We start from the raw sequence: 22,024 nt of genomic DNA, 5'->3' as shown, positions 1-22,024 counted from the left end.
TATCAGCAAGCAAGCTATTGTAAGTGTCGAGCATTCACTCTGTCGATCCGATCGTTTTTTTGTGCTGTATGAATCTCACAACTAACCAACATCCCCTTTCGTCTCTCTTTAGACCTCCTTGACACACCTAATCCGACAAGAATTCAAACCATTCGGCATCCACTGCGTTCTAATTGAGCGTAAGTTTGGCAAACAAACCACGATTTATTCGTTAATATGCTCATTCTGACTTTTCACATATACAATCACAGCATACTGGGCACGAACTCAACTCGGAAACCATGCCGAAGGTGGCTACGCCAAAGGCGTAGAACGACGATGGGCCAATCTGACTCCAGAAACTCAAGCCGCATACGGTGAAGAGTGTATGGAGAATCTCAAGACCTACTTGGACGTAACCATGAAACGTCCAATAACCCAGCAGCCCATTAAAGTGGTGCATGCCATGTTTAGGGCGATCAAGACAGCAAGTCCTCGGAACCGATACTTGGTTGCTGGTCCTATTGTTCAATTTATTGGTATGCTGTTATCGTATGTTGATTTTTTGGTTCTTTGAAGTCGCATGCTCATGAAATATTCAATTTAGTCCGTGGATCGGAGCTCCTTCCATACGAAGTCACCGACCTGGCAATCCAATTGGAGATGAGGGCATTAGGGATCACACCCGCCGGATGGAAGACTAAGGGAAGGAGCCCTAAAGCTGCTCCGCAGATCAAGTCAACTGCTGAAATGGTTGATGATTCAAAGGCCTTCTCAGATGATTCCAAAGTCGATGGTGCTAGTCCTGTACTAGTGGTTGTGGCCACTAACATTACCGTAAAGGATGAGATAGACGCTACCGTCGCTGCCGAGTCTGTTGCTTCTGAGGTGGCTGCTGTCGCTGGTGCAGACAAGTAGGAAGAATGCTGGTCCAACATTATGTATATTGGACACTGAACAAACGTGATGTGTACTTCAGGACTGTAATCAAAGTGAAATCTAGTTTTAAATTTAGTAAACATATTAAGTAGTAGCTTCTCAAATATAAGTAGCTTGTCTTTCAGTATCAAAAGAATGCGTGCAGTGTTCTGGAGTTGGTTGAACTTACGATCTGTTCATGACTGACGAATACTTGAGTAGCCGATGAATTATATGCGATGTTTATGCCTTCCACTTGCCTCTGGTCTAGACGGTGCAACCCGTTTGCGTCCTCCTTCCAGAGCAGCAATAATACAAACCGGACCTCTGTAAGCGTAGGGCACGTATGCATTTGACGAAATATGATTTTTTACATTTGCGTAAGCTCATTCGAGTATAACCTCATAAGTCATTTGGCTGGAATCCATGCATCACGACGTTGACAGTTCACGTAAAACGTCAATTTCGCGTTGGAAACCCCATGATCTAAGGATTAATTACCCCTTCACGTGAATTTATGACATGATTAGTAACTTCTCCTCTTACAAGCCCCATGCTTTCTCAACCGTCAGTCACTCTCCACGCTCCCAACCCTTCAAAACATCAAAAACACACCATCGAACTTTGAATCCAATTCCTGAAGTCAAAAAACGAAACCATCTAATAGCAAAGGAGACGAAGAGTAGCAGCAGCCAACGAAATCGAAAAATGCTGAAAAGGGGTAGAGGGGTTAGTTAGATGTCGATTCTGTTGATGACTGCTGAATGCTGTTCCGTTTTCATGTCCTATATCTGTTGCTACTACGAAAGCCCCAAACCCATTTCAAAATACATCTGTAGTTACACCATGCAAAACAAAAATCAAAGTGACGGAAATGTGTTTTTTATTCTATTGAGGTACATTTGTATGATCCTTTATACTACTATTGTACGGATTGTAAGTATGGTATGTAATGTGCATCGGCTGGCTAACTCCTACGTAAGCTTTACCAGCCAAATGATCTGTTTTTGGATGGCGCAGCAGCCATCGCCTTCTTTCTATTCACAGTAGGCGAGTTCCTACCCGGGTCAGTCTTTGGTGCAGTCCAGTCAGCCTGTATCTGAGTTTTCTCGTCCAGACCCAGGAATCCCATACTGCCCATACTAACCTTATTACTCAGATGAGCGTAATGACTGACATCGTTCATGAGCGTGACAGTACCCTCCCATTCATAGTCGCCGCCATCAGGTCTGAATACTTGTGAAATGACGAATCTGTATAGTCCAGTGTTTTTGGGGAAGCCGTTCGAGTAGTCGGTCGTCAAGTTGAATTTCAGTTCGTCGAGGATGTGGTCCATGATTCTGTTAATCCAGCCTCCGTGGGTTACAATCAAGATATGAGTTGGTTGGATTCGTGGATGGCGCGGTTTTCTGGATGTGTTTAGTGCGGATGTTGATGCTGAGAAGCCTGGTTGTTGTGTGAGGGACATGTTTTGGATGCTGCCTAGTTCTGGTGGTGTTTGTGATTGCTGTTGTGACTGTTGTTGAGATAAAAATGGCGTTGACCCAAACTTTTGATTCTGCTTTAGGTTATTAATGGGTGATTTGATAGATGCTGAAGATGGTGCTGTTGAGTATGACGATGGTGTGGCAGAAGTCGGTGATGCGTTCGAGTTTGTTGGGGAACTTGGGTTTGATGCTTTACCGTTGGCTTCGGTTCTAGTAGGCGATGTCATTAAACCTACAGCTACGGCAGCTTTTTGGGCAGCAGCTTTGGCTGCATTGATGGCTGGACCAGCAACTATGGAGGCGGCACGAAATTTACGGGTCTTTGCTGATGTTGCTGAAGTCGGTGAGTCTGTTGATGATGGAGGACTTGGTAGCGATGCTGCTGGATCAGCTGCAGCATCATATCCTTCAATTGCAGATAGTGGTGAATTCAACCCGAGACTTTCCAATAATTCGTGATGAGGGATCAACAAGTGCTTTTCGACTACATCCGAGTAGAAATCGACGACTCTGTCAGTGAAATCTTCCACAGATTCTCCATTTTGAGATAGATGCTCTTCGAATGACCTGTCCTCTGACTTTAAGACAGCTTTTGCGTCTCTCCAAGGCATGCCGGTCAAATCACCCATATCTTGCTCTCGAAGCCGAGAGTCGACCGTCAGTTTGGCATGTGGATGATGTTTCTGAATGATTTCGGCAGTCTAACAGTGAATAAGAGAAGTGAATTCCTAGTTTTTCAATGCACAAGCACGTGCAACAAGTAGGAGACTACAGCCATCCGGTTACCTGTTTACTTCTTAGCAAATCACTCGTATAGATATGAGTAAATAGTTGATTTTTCAGTCTGTGGGCCACTACATGTGATTGTTTAATACCATCCGAATTTATGCCGGGATCTGTGAAAACGATGAAATGTGCGTTGGTTGACGTGTATGTGCCTAGTCATGTGCATCCCAAGCAGTACTCGTACTTGAATGTCCTTGTAAGATACGCGGATGAGCAGCATTTTGGTCTGTTTCGGCACTGGATTAAGGAGGAATGTTGGATGGCGTGATTAAATTGTAAGGACATGGATGACATTACTTACTGCCTCACAATGGTGACACTGAAACAGACGTGCTTAGGCATAGCTAATATGCTGTGATATGATGCACTTCCTGGTGCTATCGCTGTGAGGAATGTACAATGCAGTACAGGGTTTTGCAATCAGGTTCGTGGGTTGGTCCGAACTGACAACCAGCACGTAGCCGTACTGTTTCACGTAGAAGCGCATTATGGCGGATGTCCAGCGCACGACGATATTCTATTGTTCACGACGCGTTGTTGACAACGCGTTCTTCGTAATTTTGAGGGTTTTATGTAAGTCGTGTCTACATGTCTCCCACGGACTCCCACGGTCGTTTTGAAGAAACAAACCGGTGTAGTTCCAAAGTTACGACTTTAATGTATTTTTATGGATATAAAGCGGCTGATCTGCTAAATTAAACCGGCCCTCTGCGAGTTTTTCTTGAGCATCACCAAAACGCTCACAAATAACGTGTTGGGTTTAGCTGATGGCCTAATGAGTGATAGTGAGGAAGAACACAACTACTGGCACGTAAACAGGCGCAGAGAGTATAGGTCGCTCTTCATACAGTCCTTGAAGCTTCTTGCCTATCTAGTCAAAATCGTAACCTTGCCTGTCATCAAAGCTGCCCATTGGTTTTTGGCTTCATCGTCAAAGATGTCGATATCCAGTATGGACATGGATCAGGAATACACGGACGGACCCGATTTGATATCAAACATACGTGAGATTCTTTCCTTTTCATGTCACATCAGTTTTGCTTATTGAATGTCCCAACATTTTTCGCACACCTTTGTCATAGCTCATGAATTGACTCTACGTATACTAAGTTATTTGAAATCAAAGGATTTGAACCGCATCTCGAGTTCGTGCAGGCTCTTTCGTGGACTTGGATCAGACGACCTGTTGTGGAAGAACCTCTGGTACGTGCAAAGAGAAGAATACTGTCAGTTTTCACGGACAAGCCCGTGTTAGATTGTGCCTTGTCTTGTATACGTCATGTCCGGGACTCATCCTCTTCTTGTTGATAGCCAAATCCGCTGGAGCTCAAAACTGCATATGAAGCTACGGCTCCCTACGCACGCCAATTACAGTGAAGTGGCCCAGTACTTTACTGAAGAGGAGTGCATTGACGTCCTCATACGTCGCGGTCATGAAGACGTTCTGGAAGGGACGGAAAGTTTAACGATTTTGCAGGGAATGGTGGCAGAATCCACACCACAATATACAATTGACCCTAAAGCTCTATTGGATTCCAAATGGAAAACTGCATATTATTGTGCTGAGAAGGACAGGAAACGTACCAGGTATGATTGTCCTTGTTGTCTTTGTCTTTTTTGCTAAAAATCTATATCGGATTTTTAGAATCACCCTGTACGAACTATTGAGTCTAGGTTGGAATTATCATGACAATTGGGATGACGGTGTGGAACCAACGCGTGTTATCTTTTACAGAGTGAGTTTGGAAAGGTTCTGGGTTTGGATTGCCCTTTTGGAACGGAAGCGTAACAAGTACAAACCACGTAGGATGGCATACGGTCTGGAATCGACCCTGTACATCCGTTCCCCATGAGGAGAAGCTATACGGTGCGTGTCTCTTAATCTTTTATACACGACGTTGCCTTCCTGTCAACTTTTACGCGTTGTCTTCCTGCTGAACTTTTCTATCTAGCTCACAATGGGACGAGTACAAATACGAGGCTTCCAGCCCCACGTATGTCGAAGGAATCCGGAATGGGGCTTTACATTCGGGAATGAATGGGTGGAATACCACAGCTTCGATGAGAAGCCTGCAACCACCACACGAGAACCTCGACCGTAATCTGGATCCTCGCACTCGTCTTTCTAGTCCCAAGTCTTTCTGGCAACAATAATTAGAGTAAATCATCGCTAATTGGGTATTTCACAGAGTATGTGCTAATATAATAATATAATCTTCGGCTGGAACCCAAGGACTGTGTGGCTGTTGAATATTACATTTTTTGATTTGCCGTTTGCGGCTTACGCGACTTTCAACTTACTGCTTTGCGTGACGCGTGTGCTGGCTGCAATGGAATCGTGTTTTCTCGGTCTGGTCGTCCTCTCTGACAGCACAGCATTTTCAAACCGATCAACCCATAGGACTTATGGGCAAGAGCAAGAAGATACGCCACGGGCCCGAAATCCCGCTTCGTAACAGAGAAGACCCTCGCCTGGAGTCTATCAACGAGAAGCTAAAGCGCTGGAAAGAGATGAAACTCCTCACAAAAACTGGTAAGTTTCGCTACCTCTGGGTTTGACGATTTGCGACTAGAAGGAAGATACTAACATCCACTTCTCTTTCTAGGTCTAACGGCTCCAGTCCAAGTTGTTATAGACCTCACAGACCCTCCGATGCCCCTCATTGCAAACAACATCAACGCAGGAAACCAAAATCAAGCCAACATCAACCCACCGGCAGTGCAGGCAAATCAAGATGCCAGGTCATCAAAGACACGCAAGGGCCGAGGACTTAATACTGTATATCAGCCATTTCGTGATACTGCATTCACTGTAATAGACGACGAGGAAGAGAACCTGACCCGGTCAAAGAAGAGTAAAGTAGTCATAGAGCGCAATTTTGGAGAAAAGTTTGATTGGCTGATGGATGATAGTGCAGACAAGGTCAATCGACTCGTCGAAGCCGTACAATATATGTAAGTGTCAGAGTTCTACCTAGAGATGCGGGTATTTGCTTTTGCCCTATTCAACGAGGCCATTTCGCTAACAAACGTCTTTCACACTTCCTGGATATTTGCTTTGGCCCTATTCAACGAGGTCATTTCGCTAACAAACGTCTTTTTACGGTTTCTGTAGACAAAAGGCACTCCTACGTAATTTCTTGCCGTTTCTCGTCTTCGCCTTGTACCCCTATACTCTTACGTCGAACGGAAAGCTGGCATTAAAGTATAGTAAGTCAGTTGAAGATGCTCTCAGGGTTTGTCTGTCCGGCCGCGGAAATAGATGGTCCCTTACAGACGACCCAATGCTCGAACGCCTGGACGTTCTGGCCCTTCTTTCGTTTCTCATCCGGCCAACATCGCTTGAGCTTATGAGACGAAAACTGAATATTAAGGTAGATCCTGTAACATATGTGGAGCACTTGCGTCGTTTACTACACGGAGCAAGACAGACTCGAAATGCTATATCGCATGATAGCGCAGACAATAACTTGGCTGCCCAACGAGATCACGTCTGGAATTATTATGATACAGTATGTGAGATAGTTGATCTCGGAACCGTCTTCCTCGATAATGCAGCCAAGCCGTTTCTGGTAAAGGCCAAGGCACGAGTTGAACTTATAACTCACAAGACCTTGGCTGAATGGGAAACACCACATCGGCCGGTGAGACGAAGCATCATCCCAGTACTTATTGAAGACGATGATGCCCCCAATATAGATACACCAGTAACCAAGGCGTTCTCCCGACAGAATTCAATCAAGGGAAAGGATAAAGCATCAAGTAGTGGACAATCTGACTATAGCTCGGCCATGCATGGGTTTACACCTTGGGTTGTAAAGACCGATGCCAAGCCTATAGCTATTGAAGATGGTGAATCTGACGAGATCGATGAAGATCTTGTGCTATTGTGGACGAAACCTGCTTCGGGTGGATCACAACAGCAACGAGCTTTTAGAAATCGAATGATGTTTGCCACTCCAAAGACAGTCGCACGAAAGGTGTCTTTAAGACGACAAACTATGGTAAACGGAATAGATCTGACCGATATAGGTATGGTAAATAGTACTACTGGAATAGAAGGTACTAGTGAGCCAGTGATGGACGATAGGCTTGACACCATCCTAGATTCTGATGAAGAATTGGATGAAGACGAGCAATTACAGCAGGACAATTACAAAATATACGACTACCAGGAAGGTGGCAGTAACAGTAGCAACATAAATTCTCAGGATCAGGTTAGTCAGCTCGATGCCATAACTGACAACAACACAACAGAACCCAACGGCAGTGATGATGCTGTGGAAGTGACTGAAATGCAGGCTGCAACTGTATATGAGGTCTTCGACCTGGACTTGGAAGCAGATGAGCATGACCAAGCCATGGTCGTAGAAGGCAATATTGTAGTAGCTAATGGCGAGGCTGATGGTGATGAGGATGACGACGACGAGGAAGAAAGTGATGAAGAAGACTTGCGTGCCAACTATTTGACTGATGATCTTGAGCACGATCCGGAGGCACAGCTCGCATGGGAAGTCGAGTCACTTATGGACGAAGAATCTGTATTTATCAGCGATGGTGAGGATCAATGAGACTGCAAGGGACGTACTGGAAACCTGACTGGTGGACGCGATCTCATCTTAAGTCAAACACACAAAATGTATGCACAAACCTGTAGAGAATGTAAGCATCGAATTGAATACCAGCATTTGAAATGATTGAAGTGGATTCACTTGCGGATCGCGTCTTGCTTGCGTCCTATTGTTCAGTCGCGTCAATCCATGCTTAAATCGAAGTGGATGATTCTGAAGGCCATTAATAAGTGGACTGCTGCAGCGAATAGCTCACGTACTGCTCTAGTATCCTGTTTATATAGTACCTTGTATAGCTCGAGTAGTAGGCTTCATATTCCAGCAAAGTCAAAGATGGCATCGACAAAACCAAGAATGCCAAAAAGTGCTCATGAAGCTCTGCAATCCATGTATGCCACAGAGATTGGCCAACGGTAAGCTAGTAAAATAGTTGGTTTTCGTTGCTGTTTCCTGTCAGTTGTTGTAACTGTCAGGCCCAAATCACCGACATCAATCCGATCACTTTTTTCTGCACAAGAACTATGAACCTAGTAGACTTACAAACTCTCTTATATTTAGGCTCAAAGTACTTGAAAACGCAGTAAACCCTGTTGTTCAAGCTACTCAAACATATGTAATCCGTTTGGATGGAGTAGCCTTCCACACTTTACTCAAAGGTGTCAACAAACCATTCGATACTCGGATTGGTGAATCCATGGTTCAAACTACCATGGATTTGATGCAACGATTTAGTGCTACTACGGCGTATACTCAAAGTGATGAAATCAGTCTCGTGTTTCCGAATGTTGATGATGTGGTCAGTGTAGAAGGAGAAGATACGATCATGAATCAAGCTGATGATGCTAAAACAGGAGCTACTACAGTAAATAATGGCACAGAATCAGCAACAGCAACAAACAATAGCAACACCAAAAAGGACAAGAAAAGAAAACGCCAACGCCAAGCACCAACCCACGCATATTCAGGCCGTATACAGAAACTAGCGTCCGTAACAGCCTCATACGCAGCCGCAAGATTCAACCACCATCTAGCATCCCACACATATACCGATCTAGCTCCCCAAGTATCCGAACGTCTCCATTCAGGAACCGCATACTTTGACGCCCGTGTAATCCCATGCACATCGCCCAAAGACGCGATGGAATGTATATTCTGGAGGTCCAACTTTGATGGACTTCGAAATGCGGTACACGCGATAGGCCAATCGCTCTTCCATCACAAGGAGCTACAGAATAAGAGTATCGTGGCGCAGATTGACATGTGTTGGAATCTCAAACAGTATGATGTGTTTGAAAAGGTTGAGAAGCGGTACTTGTATGGTGTGTGGATTAAGAAGGAGGTTTATGAGTTGGTTGGGGCTGTACATCCCAAGACGGGTCAGTTGTTGGAAGGGGTTATGAGGCATCGGTTGAGGAGGGGGAGCTTTAATTGGGCGGATTGGAGTGAGGTTGAAAGGATATCGTTTGTGATGGAGAAGTTGTGGATGGATGGTGAGAGGTCGCCACCTAAGGATGACTTGTTGTTGAATGGTGCGGTGGAGGCAGTTGAGTCTCATCCGCAGGATGCGCAAGAGAATGGTCAGGATGAGGCTCAAAAACGTGTAAAGGTATAGCAGTAGTCATGTAGTAGAAGTAGTGTAAAGCGTCCTCGCAATCTGTAACATAGAATCGCTCTCATCGATACTTTGTCAGGACACTCTCATGGTAAGGTACTGTTTCAAATCCGATTATAAGATGTAATTCAGGAAAGTTTCAGTATACTATGCTTTCAAACAAAACACACTACATTTCAAATTTTAACTTTGGGATTCGTAACCCTCTCAAATGTAATGGCTCCCGTCTCTTCCGAGTATCTCGTCCAATGGTCAATCATCGTATTAAGGATGTCCTTCTCTTTCGAAGCCAAATTGACTATCTCTGCCGGATCGGTTTTCAAATTATAGAGCTCCCATTGTGCGTTACGTCTCGGAATCCAAACGGCCTTCCAGTCGCCTCGTCTTATAGCTCCTATAATCATTAATTCAGAAGTTCAGATGTCAGAACAAAAAAAACTTCAAGAAACTAGAAAAGAGTTATATCACTCTCATACTTAATCCAAACAACTCCCAGCCATGAACGGCTTCCTCATCATGGATTTTAGGCGCCAATCCACTTAAATGAGGTATCATGCTACGACCGCGTGGAGCATAGACGTCACGACCTCTGAATACGGGTGCTGGATGTTGAATACCTGCGAGCTCAAGAATTGAAGGCAAAACATCCCTATAATGTCGCGGACCTTTAAATCGATTGTACCAATGCAACTGTACCAGCAGTATCTTACATGCAAGTGGAAAACTCTTCAGTAACATGCAAAGCCGGTTGCTTGAACTTTGCATAATTGATAATGCACGGCACTCGGATTCCACCTTCAGTGGTCCAAGTCTTGTACATTCGACTTGGGGCTGTTGCACACTGTGCCCAACGAGGTCCATAAGTCACAAAAGAGTCTTTACGGCCCATGTTCTCGTATGTCTGGTTGTAGTATTTTCTGATGACGGCCATGACATCGATACCCTACCGTAGGGAAGTGCTCAGAGATATAGAAGATTTCATAAATGACCAAGAGTTACCATTGTTGGGAAGGCTTCCATGATTTGACCTTCAGCACTGTTGATAGATATTGTGTGAGAGCGATTCGTCTGGATTTTCATGGCATTTTTTGTTCGACGTCTACGAGCTTACCCATTGTCCGACATGAAGAGAATAAAAGTATTATCCAGTTCACCAGTATGTCTCAGATAATCCAGAACTCGTCCAACATTTTGATCAATCATGTCCTACGGTTCCAAAGAGCAAAAAAAACCACATTTATACATGGATTCATTGCATCTCTTCAGCAAGTAAGCCTACCACCATAGAAGCGTATATCTCCATCGCTCTCGCACTGACAAGCTGCTCTTCATGGCTCATGTTTTCCCAACTTTTCGAATTCAATACATTGAGAATCGGATGTGGCACCACATCTTGCGGAATAAGTCCCAACTTTTTCAGTTTCTCTAACCGTTCAGCTCGTAGTGCATCAGGACCATTATCATACCGACCACGATACTTTGCGATAATGTCCTCTGGAGCTTGTAGAGGCCAATGTGGAGCTGTGAATGGCAGATACGCAAAGAATGGACGTTCCTCGTTTGGATTTCGGTCTTTGAAGAAACCCAGTAGCTTGTCTGTGAATGTCTTCGTCGAGTAGAATGGGCGTGGTAGATCGTCCAAACCGACAAACTGATTGTCTTGTGTGTAGAAGGGAGTTGGGATGGCACCCTCCGGACGTTCATGTCCCAATTGCGGCTCGAATCCAAAGTGGTTGCCATTGCCGGGCAAGAGCGAGAAGGATCTAGTACTGGTGCGTAAGAAACGGAGGTGAAGGCATGTGTAAACAAGTTATAACATACTTTTCAAATCCACGAGCCCACGGAGACGTGTCGATTGTTAAGCCAAGATGCCATTTTCCAGACATCATTGTCAGGTATCCATTATCAGAGAGGATTTCTGATAGGGCAGCGACTAAAGTGTAATAGCATTTGGTATGCAATAGTATTTGGTGGAACATAATATCGTTGTCCATACAGAATTACTGCCTCACCTTTGAAGTTGAGGTAGCCTTCGTATCCCGGTTTCTAAAAACACGTTTATCAAGACAATTTCGATAGGTCCTCAGTCGAACAGATACACGAACTCACACCACGGAAGCTAGAATTTGTCATCATGAACTCTTCCATTTGACCTAATTTTGTCAGGTTCAAAGTAAGAATTCAGTAAGTTGAAGCATATTGAGTCATAAACGCACCGAGACCAGCCAAATGAGAGTCTGTGCCACTAAATAGCATACTAATAAAGCTTCTTAGAACAGGTTCAAAACTTTTTGAGTTCGAGGCGTGTACCTTCGAGTAGGTGAACACGCAGAGGCAGTGTGATATCCTGTCATTCTGATGCCAGTTTCCGCCAGCTTGTCCAGGTTGGGAGTGCATATCTCTCCTAAAAGCTTGTACGTCTGAGACGACCCAAAAAAAGTCAAGAGCTCGTCAGAAGCTAACCTCCAAAACAACCAAGATCAGAAAATCCCAGATCATCAGCAACGATGACCAAAAAGCTTGGTTTCTTAACGCGTGCCATCTAGAAAATAGATTAGAGAGTTAGTATAAGATAGGTTTCAGGTATAAAACAGTGTCATTGTAAGAACGTTCAGGCGATTGTCTTGCACTACACAAACACCACGAAATTGTTTGATCAAGCTCACCTCTTAGTGGTGTTTCTATCAATAGAAACACGTCCAGACACGTCGATTCGATCAGTGAATGTGACGGTGGACTTCGCTCTTATAACTTTCAGTCGTGATGCTCGTTTCTACAAATTCAAAGACCGAACAAGTCAATAATACGCAAGCAAACGTATACCAAAGATGACGAAACGAACATCAAACGGAAGTGCATCAACTGCCAAGAAGAGCAAGGCATCAACCAAGGGCAAAGTCCTCTTAGCTTACTCTGGTGGTCTTGACACTAGCTGTATCTTGGCCTGGCTCATCGATGAGGTATAGAAATTGTCGTTGATTTGACTAGCTGAGTTGTATTGGAGAGCAGGATATTGTTATATTACGTGTTATCGGGGCATTGGATGCACTACTAGCTGTTTCCATTGTTACATACACAGGCTATCAGCTTTTTTTCGACTGACATTTTTTGTGCGAAATTTTTGATTTTTAGGGATATGAAGTTATGGCATTCATGGCCGATATAGGCCAAGAAGAAGATTTTGAAACTGCAAAGAAGAAAGCATTGAAAGTTGGTGCTACCAAAGTGTTTATCGAGGTGTGTCTTTGGCTATCGCGTCAATGAGCTTAAATTTCGTTTGACTCACTTGTACTTTTACTCAATGCAGGATGTTCGTAAAGAGTTTGTGGAAGGAGTAGTATTTTCATCTGTTCAAGCTAATGCCTTGTACGAGGTAAAGTCTTATCAGAATACGTCTCATGCACAATATGTCGTAAAGAAAGCTTGACTCCAAAATCTTGTCCTGACCAACATTATTTCTCATTACTTAGAACGTATACCTGTTGGGAACTTCATTAGCTCGTCCCGTCATTTGTAAAAAGCAAATCGAAATCGCAAAACGTGAAGGATGCGAGTACGTATCGCATGGTTGCACTGGTAAAGGAAACGACCAAGTTCGTTTCGAATTGGGTTACTATGCTCTACATCCTGCCATCAAAGTCATCACTCCATGGCGTGTCCCAGGTACAAGAGAAACGTCTGTGGATACAACAGACTTAATCTGTTTTTTTTTTCGCCAGCTCGAAAATCGTTCCAAATCTTACACTGTATACCATCGCCATTTAGAATTCTACGAAAAGTTCCAAGGTCGCTCAGATTTACTGGCCTATGCTGCCGAAAAGGGAATCCCAGTATTTCAAACTGCTGCGAAACCTTGGTCTACCGACGAAAACTTGTACCATATCTCATATGAAGCTGGTATTCTTGAGGACCCTAGCCATACTCCACCTAAGGACATGTGGAAGCTCATCACAGATCCTGAAGATGCTCCAGATACTCCTGAACGAATTGTAGGAGAACAAATGACCACCAGAAATTTCATTGTTTTGTTGACTCTCGATTCTAACTCATCGATACCAAACTAGGCTATTACGTTCCAGGATGGTAAACCAGTTGAAGTCAAGAACCTTACAGACAAGAAGACTGGTATGTACTAGGAGGCGTCTTTCCGCTCGGAGACAACTGAAGGCGTCGGAACAAAAATGCTCGTGTTGACGTTACAAACTTTCTCATAGTCATCAAGGATTCCCTTGAACTCTTCCTGTACTTAAACACTCTTGGGCGTAAGAACGGTATTGGACGTATCGACATTGTAGAAAACCGTTTCATCGGTATCAAATCTCGAGGGTCAGTGTGTTGCTCGCTACATAAGCTGGCATTCCCTTGTTTGCCTCCCTTGGAAACAAACACTGACCATCAGCATCACTACTCGTAGATGTTACGAGACTCCAGGAGGCACCATCCTCCTTGCTGCCCATCGTGATTTGGAAGGCTTGACTATGGATCGTGAAGTCCGTCGTCTTCGAGACCAATACTCTCAGCGATTGGCTGAAATCATTTACAATGGTTTCTGGTACTCTCCTGAACGTGAATTTATCATGTCTAGTGTCGAACAATCTCAAAAGGCTGTTAATGGAGTTGTTCACCGTGAGTTATCCAAATTTGCCTTAAGAACGGTTTTTTTTTCGCTCCAAACGAGACAAGAAGTGCAATTTATGCCGACCGAAACAAATTTCGCAATCTTCAAAATTGCTCGAAGCTGACAACCTTTCATTCACATCATAGTCAAACTATACAAGGGAAACGTTATCATTGAAGGCCGAACATCACCCAACTCTCTATATGATGACAAGATATCATCCATGGATGTTGCTGGTGGTTTTAACCCTTCAGATTCTACTGGATTTATCAAAATCCAAAGTATTCGATTGAAGGCTTATGTCAACCAAAAGATCAAATTGGAAGGACAAGGATTCGAAGCATAGATAGAGAGAAGAGAGTTATTCTGTCGTGAGCGAGACAAGTGGAAACGGAGGGATGATTTATGACATGGTTTTTGGAATGTTTGTATTAGAAGCGAGAGTTGGTAATGAACAAGCCTTGCATTGATCAAAGGGGCATGTGTTATAACTATTTTGGAAATACAAATACTGCAGTTTTAGATGAGATCACATCGCGCCAATAACACCATGTTGCAGCAGTCCATACGCTTTGGATTGGCAACATGGCAGAATAACCGAGAACTCACTAAACACGAGGCTGTTGAGCACTCATCAGCTTGCGAATGTTGAGAGCATTCCAGGATAAGCTGATTTTAGAAAATCAAGAGACGTGCGTCATACCCGGATTGGATCTAGAGCATCACGATTCTCAGCTACGTGATCAATATCTCCAGTGCTGGAAGTCTTAACGACAGACTTTTCAACTTGCGTGTATCGCTCAAGCTCGTGTACGTAGCAGATATATCAGCGGTACAAATCTGAGGTATTGCAATGTCTATAAGTATATACAAAATACGTCTCTACTAATGATTATACGTTTATTTCTCCCGAAAAGGAATCGCGTTCCTTCATCAACGGCCGCTTGAGTATCGAGCCACGATACCTTCTAACAACGACATAGTACACAATGCCACCAACACCTGCAAGTCCCACCAACATCACTAAACTAGACGACACCCACACGGCCGACCTGCCTGTACTAGTGCGTGCGGGAATACCAGCACTAGCAATCAACACTGCAACTCCAAGTGTCCAGCTAGCTTGGAATCGACCAACTTCGTTTATGGGTTTGAATGCGTTGGCTTTATCCGCATTCTGTTGTATGTGTGAGGGCGGGACTCCAAAGCCATCGTGCAAGACAGACAAGACCCATGCTGATCTAAAGCATTGTAATGCTCGTCTTTGTGCTGTAGTGTTCGTGATAGGGGTTGAGCATGCTGTTTCAGCTGCTGTATAGAAGTCTCGGTGACTGTATTCTGCCATGTCTGGCACCATCTACATGGCCAACAAAAAAATATAAGTAACGAACTCTAACAACACTCGAGCGTTCGACGAGGCCAAGATATCAGACTTCCAAAGACAGAAAAGAGCAAACGCTTACCTCAGAACCAGTATACCAATACTCTGCAACCCCCAGAAACCGATGCTCCCACTCCTTCCCATGCTCGAATGGCGACAACGGGGCATGAGCTCCGTTAAACAGACAAGGATCCTCAATACACGGAGCAGTTTTATTTAACAATACCTTCTGCATAGCCATACATTCGTCCAGATTACCGCTTCCTACTATAAGAGTATCGGATATAGGTATATTGTAACCAGGTGGCAGACAGGGATCTTTGATATGTGTCAGTTCAGTTGTGGATGGAATTGTTGGTGTTGATTTAGCAATACTTGATGAGGCCGAGGGCGATATCATAGTAGATGGAGAGTTTTTAGAATCTGGGTTGAGTTTCAAGACATCTGTGGTGTGGTCTTTTAGTATGGAAGTGGTTGTTGACGGGGATGTTACAGGCAGTTCCGCTATTTCTTCACCATCGTCACTGGTGGTATTACTCGGAGACAAGTCAGGAGATGTGGGCGTTGGTCTCCTTCTATTAACGACGACAGTATCCTCATTATCATTATCAGCACCTTCCGTCTCAACACTGACAGCATCACCTAACTCATATTCAGACCTTGCAATAAATCTACGCGGGCTTGTCGTCTGTATCAAATGATCAACAAACCGCCTTCTAGCTTCATTCACTCCAAATCCTAGAAACGTCGTAACAGAAACTCTATGAAGACGCTCACTCCCATCCTGTAACCGTAGCTTGACATCCGTCAAATCATCAGAGTGACGATCGGCCATAGCTACAGTAGGTTCAAACGCTATTTGAGCACTTGCACCTCCCATATCCAAGAATCCAAATGTAGTTGGATGATTCTTTTTAAGAGTGGCATCATGTTTGGCATCAAATCCACCTAATAGTCTATTCACAGCAATCCAGCCGAGGATGCCTTCCAATTCACCAGATATGACTCGTACGTGACGGTTACATCCTCCAGCGACTGAGAATGTGTACTCGGCTTTGATGAATGTGCATGCGGCGTCTAGGATGGCGGTTTGCTTTTCCGGGGCTACCAGTCTCATGCCCGCTGTTGCAAACAGATATATAGGTGTCTCCGATTGCTGGTCTTGGGGCACGAGTTTCGAAGCAAAGTCTAGTAGTGGGCGTAGATGTGTGCTTGCACCCGACGCATGGCTGGCGAGCGATGATAAGCCTGAGAAAGCAGAAAATCAGCCTTCCTGCGTCTGTGTCGGAATAATCGCGAAAAACAACCAAAAAACTCGCCAGGCTCCTCCTTTAAAAACCACTCATGACCATCTACAGCTCCCGGCTCGATCTCACTCAACCCCGTTTCCAGCACTCCAGAACCACCGGCCCCCGCCTTCCACGAATAAACTAGCACTCGAGATCCAGAGCTACCCGCATCTATAATCACAGCATATCGCCTCTTTTTAGTTGACACTGCACCATTATACGTCTTTCCGCTTCCACCAGCCGCTGGATTCGAGATTCCCTTCAGCGACAGCAGTTCTGCATCAAGACTCTTATCATCCAGTTGTTCGTATAGTGGTGGTGTTGTTGCCAAGTCGTCCAAGCCCATAAAATCCTGATTTGATGAAGGTGAAGGCCAGTACTGCATCAGGATGAATACGATGGCGAGAAAGGCCATGATGAACATGATTGTTGTTCTGTCCATTCTTTTGCCTATGATCAACAGTGTCAGTATAAATGGGTGGGAAAGACTTGCATTGCGTTTTCTTGTTGTTTTTGAATTGTACCTCGCAAAGAAGTTCGAAATTTGATCTTGTCGTTTGAGTAGCTCCTTATATGCATGCTGCGTTACGAGAATGAGAGGCCTTGGTTTCACCTCCCTCTGCCATTCTTCATCAAGGCAAAAGACTTCAAAGTGTTGAGATTTGAGATTGAGTCAACGAGGCCACCACAGTCAAAATACCAATGTATATTGATTCTATACTATATTTACGCGTCAGAGCACGTAGATAATTGAATATCTTATTGTCCTCACGCTTTCTCTTCGGTCCAAACCTCGCGATTTCTGCACAGTGCATTTCTTGACCAGGAACATCATGATCCACTGGCTCATAGCCTTCAGCCGTCACGGCAAACTAAGACTAAAGAAATGGTATATTCAGAACTACTCCTTCTGCCTGTAGATCTAAATCAGTTTTGAAAAAATCCATTCTTCTCGTTCAGGTTCAAGACTGTCTCATTCCAAGAAAAGCAACGAACAATAAATGAGGCAATTACAATGATACTAGCACGCAAACCTGGAATGTGCAATGTCCTCGAACTACGAGAACAAAAGTAACTCTTGTCTTGATCATCATAACATCACAATCACAAATCACAATGTTGACCATTTGCAACTTGATGTTAGATTGATCTACCGACGATACGCATCATTATATTTCTGCTGTTGTGTGGACTTTGATGACAATGAGCTGGTAGTGCTGGAAGTCATTCATCGGTTTGTACAGGTGCTGGACGATTATTTTGGGAATGTGTGTGAATTAGATCTCATATTTGGTTATGAGAACGCGTACATGATACTGGATGAGCTCTTGATTGGTATGGCAGATCAAATATGTTACAACTTGAGAGTTCAACCAACTCGAATACACACACATTGTAGATGGCGAGATGCAAGAGAGTTCCAAACGCCAAGTAACAGGTCATATAAAGAAGATTGAAAAGGAAGAACTGGCAGAACAGAGTCAGTCGTGGTAAAACTTGCTCAGACTGCTACTTTTGATCTTTTCCTTTTCAGACTTACTGCAAAAAACTCTCTTGATAAATCTGTACAAATTATTCTAGCTGTAAAAAAACTCTTTCAATACTATATACTATGTTTGCCTGTAACAACACATCCCTATTCCTATCTACAATGTGGTTTCTCATGCATGCTTCCTTCTATACCTAATCAAAACCCCCCAAATGAAGACAGACGACATCATGATTCAGCACCTCAATCAGTGCCACCGAGCATAAGATCATCAAGCTCCAAATCACTAAACGACGGACCGGATACAAGAGGGTCTTGTTGGACTTTTTGATTATTATCATCAGTCGCATCCATATCAATTGCAGAGTCAACATTGGGAGCCATTACAACCTTAGTGACGGGCATCTGATTGTTCTGACCTGTGATGAGCGTAGCAATACTATCAGAGACGGGCAATCCTTCCTTTCCTTGATGTGATATAGTCTTTCGAGCATCACTCATAATCATTTCTCCAGCACAGAGGCCTGGTTCGTCGATAATTGCTCCAGCTGTTTGAGCCATAGATCCACGGACTAGAGTGTTCATGGTTTCTGATCCACCAACACCTGCTAGACCTGGATTCACTCCCAACGTTCCCTTTTGCTCAAAGCCTAAAAAAAGACACCACACGTGAGTCACTATAACAAATCCTTGATTTCCCTCACGGTGCCTGGATATATTGTTTGTGTTCGTACCTGCAAGCATTCCGATAGTGTATTCACCACTTTGAATCTCGAGCAAGAAACGCTGAAGAAGTCTTCTTCCGATTTCATTGGCTGTAAATACACGAGCATGAGACTCCAATATATCCATTGTCAGAGTAGCTCGCTCCCTTAATGAGTGAGAATATCCCATTTGATTTGCTAGCGCCAGCTGACGAGCAGCAATCAAACTGATCAAACCCTACACACAAAGTGGTGGTTGGTAAATCGTGTACATCGATAACGAAGAATGAAACAATGGATTCGTCGCATATTGTTACAGTTCATCACAGTTCACACATCCTCTTCTAGTGCCGAGATCCAACTTACCACTTGACAAACACAAAAGGCAAAGAATGGAGTATCACGTCGTTGCTGAGCAGGTACAATACTCTTTTGACCAATCATTTGCAAGATGGCTGTAGCAGGACCTGCATGTTCCAAGGCTTTCGTAAACGAGTCAGATGAAGTCCAGAGATTCAACAATGCGTCTAATTCCTTGGCATTGTTGATTTTATGAGCATAGCCTGGTGGCGCTCTTTGTGAGTTGGGAACATGTCCACGAGCTGCTACAAAGGGGTCAGTCGGTTTTGTTGCCATTTGTTGACCCATTGTCATCATATTGGCCTCTGGTCCGTGAAGAGTAATCATTCTATATGTTGGAAAGACAAAAGAGTGAGTAACCATAACAACAGACTCAGACACAATGACGTACGTAGAGTGGAAGATAACAACGTTCTCCGCCCAATCAAACATGTCGTCAGTCCATTGACCATGACGAGCACCATTGTCTTCCAAGTTTTTGACCCAATCTGGGAAATGTCTCCACGCAACCTTCATTTCATGAGTCAATCTACCCATCTCAGCAGCTGCGTAACCAACTTCTTCTGGTTTACGAGGAGCGAAGGTGTATGCGCCTCGTTGTATGAAAATCCACCTAAACTGGATGACACGACCAAAGATAGCCATCAATGCTGCTCGGATTCCGTTCGCTCCCAACGATGCTTGTATGAGACGCGAATCGGTATGAGTAAACAAGAATTGTTCGAATGTTGGAGTGGAGAGTATGGTTGCGGGAGGGCGTTCACTATAGAATATGGCATCTGGGACGGGTAGTAATAAAGTACTCTCATATTCACAATCATTAATCGTATTTGGTCTCTTTGAGGCGGCAGCTCCAGAACTAATGTAGACAACCAACTTTGGAGTGAGAATCGTCGTTCGAAATGGCGTTGCAAAAAAAAATCAATACTCTACAATCAAACACTTACGCATCATGATTTCTCAAATACCACCAACATCTTCGTTTCTCTTCTTGCTCAACCCATTTACTCGACCAATTTCCATATTCGTCAGTAGGACATACAACCATTGGAGCAGGTGTCCAAACAGGATTGTCCCTAAAATTCAATTCTTAGTTCGGCTATTTAGTTATTCAAACTACGCGAATACTCGTACCAGATTGAGCACGTAGTTTCATCCGCTTCATTATACAGACCGAGAAGACGAGCAATAGACAATGCCATTGCCAAGTAAGTGTAGGATTGAATCCAGAATGATTCCGTGACACAATAAAATGTAATATGGATCAATGTCTGAACATGAAGGAGGAGAAAATGGTGAGCTTTAGTTTGTTGCGGGTAAATAGCAACAGATTGTTGGGAGTTTTGCTACCAACAAGATCTCACCTTGACGACATCCAAAGTAGGTCGGTCCAAGGAGGAGAGTATGATACGACGAGTGCGTTCATAGAATGTATTCTTGATCAATTCCTGGTTTCCAGCATATAATGGATGGAACCTACGATGTGAAACAGGTGAGTTTCTGTCTCTGAGTCACAGTCGGTAAAATACAACCAAAAGCAAGGTTTGGTATACCTGGCCGAGCAAGCGAGCATTGCGAATAGCAATGATAAAGGAACGGTATCGGGAGCAGTAATCATCTTTTTGATGAATGTTTGCTTGTGGATGATGGATAGCGACGATGGCATTTTGTCAAAATACAGATCAAGCAATTCATTGACGGTACCATCATCAGGAAGTGGGGGCAATCCAACGGTGTAGTCGGCGTGTATTAAGGCTAGATTCATTCCAGCGGCGGCACCTGGAGGTCTTCCAGCAGGACCAGGACTTGCATTTTCCGAGCCTGGGGATTGTGGTGACTGTACAGAGGCCGGAGGAGAAGGCTGTTGCTGTTGCTGAGTGACTCGCTGCGTCCAGTTGAGCACCTGATTAAGCATTTTCTTTACTGGCCTGCTTGGTTGATTATGTGGTTTTGAGTTTTCGAGCTTTGACAAATAGATCACTAGCTGGTCTGTGCATAGGAGGACTGTTCCTCGCCACAAAGCAAGCGGAAACTACTTGACGCATCAGTTCTAGTACAGCCACCGCGTCAAATCACGTCCGGATGCCCGTCTGACTCAGAAGTGTACACTTTTGTTGTTATTCACGTTTCGTGCTATTCTGCTCGTAGATTTTAAAGCATATTGAATATGTTCACGCTGATGATCTATCCGAAAGTTGCTCAAAATTGTCAGATCTAGATGCATGAGGTCTGTCTGCTCGCAAACAAGTCGTGTCATCGCACCGTCCATAGTCGCCAAAACTGTCTGCAACCATGTCCAAACTGCCTGATGCCGTCACCAACTGGCTCACCCCTGGGCTTAATTCATTCTTATTCAAAATAGGAAATCAAGTTGGTATGGTTCTGTTCTACATACCATCTTTCTTGCTTCGTGACAAAACTAACTCTTTGAGCATTCACAGTGCTCCCAGCTTGGGCACTATTGGCCCTTTTCCCGACACAACCCATCACCCAAATCATTGTCAAGAGTAGTGTACTCGTCAATGCACTCAGTTACGTTCTGCTTCTTCCAGGACTCTTCATCAAGGTAACGAAATTTGGTTCAAGTTGTTATTGCACTGGCTTTCGCGACGTGTTTGAAGAGCCTTCTCGAAAGCTTACGCTGCAATTGCATAAGCCTGGAACCATCAATGAATTCGTAATCCCGTTCGGGGATATGGGAACTCTGAAGGGCGTTCTTACCTTGTTTCGAACTGGCAATGAAAGTGGTGAGGGCTTGACGCAAACCATGTTATCAGTATCAACTGCTGACATCCTCATGTCGATTTGAACGTACATACGTCATGGTCAA

The 22,024-nt window shown here is 44.1% G+C and overlaps 6 protein-coding genes across 6 annotated transcripts; 3 read left to right on the top strand and 3 right to left on the bottom strand.

The window, feature by feature from the left end:
• Nucleotides 1-1,882: 1,882 nt before the first annotated feature.
• Nucleotides 1,883-3,512, bottom strand: SmJEL517_g05462 (uncharacterized protein; the record flags this gene model as incomplete). Its single annotated transcript, XM_031171388.1, has 4 exons — nucleotides 1,883-3,085; nucleotides 3,171-3,280; nucleotides 3,355-3,407; nucleotides 3,472-3,512. The coding sequence occupies 4 exons, from the start codon at nucleotides 3,510-3,512 to the stop codon at nucleotides 1,883-1,885; spliced, it is 1,407 nt and encodes a 468-aa protein (XP_031022649.1).
• A 4,562-nt stretch (nucleotides 3,513-8,074) lies between these two features.
• On the top strand, nucleotides 8,075-9,448 carry SmJEL517_g05461 (uncharacterized protein; the record flags this gene model as incomplete). The annotated part of the gene is made up of 3 exons (XM_031171387.1): nucleotides 8,075-8,154; nucleotides 8,300-9,347; nucleotides 9,407-9,448. The coding sequence occupies 3 exons, from the start codon at nucleotides 8,075-8,077 to the stop codon at nucleotides 9,446-9,448; spliced, it is 1,170 nt and encodes a 389-aa protein (XP_031022652.1).
• Nucleotides 9,449-9,529: 81 nt separating this feature from the next.
• Nucleotides 9,530-11,707, bottom strand: SmJEL517_g05460 (uncharacterized protein; the record flags this gene model as incomplete). The annotated part of the gene is made up of 11 exons (XM_031171386.1): nucleotides 9,530-9,747; nucleotides 9,830-10,002; nucleotides 10,064-10,296; nucleotides 10,353-10,389; nucleotides 10,465-10,559; nucleotides 10,633-11,122; nucleotides 11,175-11,286; nucleotides 11,366-11,399; nucleotides 11,463-11,506; nucleotides 11,570-11,598; nucleotides 11,664-11,707. The coding sequence occupies 11 exons, from the start codon at nucleotides 11,705-11,707 to the stop codon at nucleotides 9,530-9,532; spliced, it is 1,509 nt and encodes a 502-aa protein (XP_031022651.1).
• Nucleotides 11,708-12,181: 474 nt separating this feature from the next.
• On the top strand, nucleotides 12,182-14,317 carry ARG1 (argininosuccinate synthase; the record flags this gene model as incomplete). The annotated part of the gene is made up of 9 exons (XM_031171385.1): nucleotides 12,182-12,313; nucleotides 12,486-12,590; nucleotides 12,661-12,726; nucleotides 12,824-13,016; nucleotides 13,119-13,342; nucleotides 13,418-13,478; nucleotides 13,568-13,679; nucleotides 13,768-13,979; nucleotides 14,118-14,317. The coding sequence occupies 9 exons, from the start codon at nucleotides 12,182-12,184 to the stop codon at nucleotides 14,315-14,317; spliced, it is 1,305 nt and encodes a 434-aa protein (XP_031022629.1).
• Nucleotides 14,318-14,863: 546 nt separating this feature from the next.
• Nucleotides 14,864-17,065, bottom strand: SmJEL517_g05458 (uncharacterized protein; the record flags this gene model as incomplete). Its single annotated transcript, XM_031171384.1, has 3 exons — nucleotides 14,864-15,328; nucleotides 15,435-16,600; nucleotides 16,660-17,065. The coding sequence occupies 3 exons, from the start codon at nucleotides 17,063-17,065 to the stop codon at nucleotides 14,864-14,866; spliced, it is 2,037 nt and encodes a 678-aa protein (XP_031022630.1).
• A 591-nt stretch (nucleotides 17,066-17,656) lies between these two features.
• Nucleotides 17,657-18,135, top strand: SmJEL517_g05457 (uncharacterized protein; the record flags this gene model as incomplete). The annotated part of the gene is made up of 3 exons (XM_031171383.1): nucleotides 17,657-17,712; nucleotides 17,786-17,976; nucleotides 18,041-18,135. The coding sequence occupies 3 exons, from the start codon at nucleotides 17,657-17,659 to the stop codon at nucleotides 18,133-18,135; spliced, it is 342 nt and encodes a 113-aa protein (XP_031022625.1).
• Between the last annotated feature and the right edge of the window lie 3,889 nt (nucleotides 18,136-22,024).

This window comes from Synchytrium microbalum (assembly GCF_006535985.1).
Source record: "Synchytrium microbalum strain JEL517 chromosome Unknown SmJEL517_scf0050, whole genome shotgun sequence".
NCBI lineage: Eukaryota > Fungi > Chytridiomycota > Chytridiomycetes > Synchytriales > Synchytriaceae > Synchytrium > Synchytrium microbalum.
This window is presented reverse-complemented; position numbering and strand designations above follow the sequence as displayed.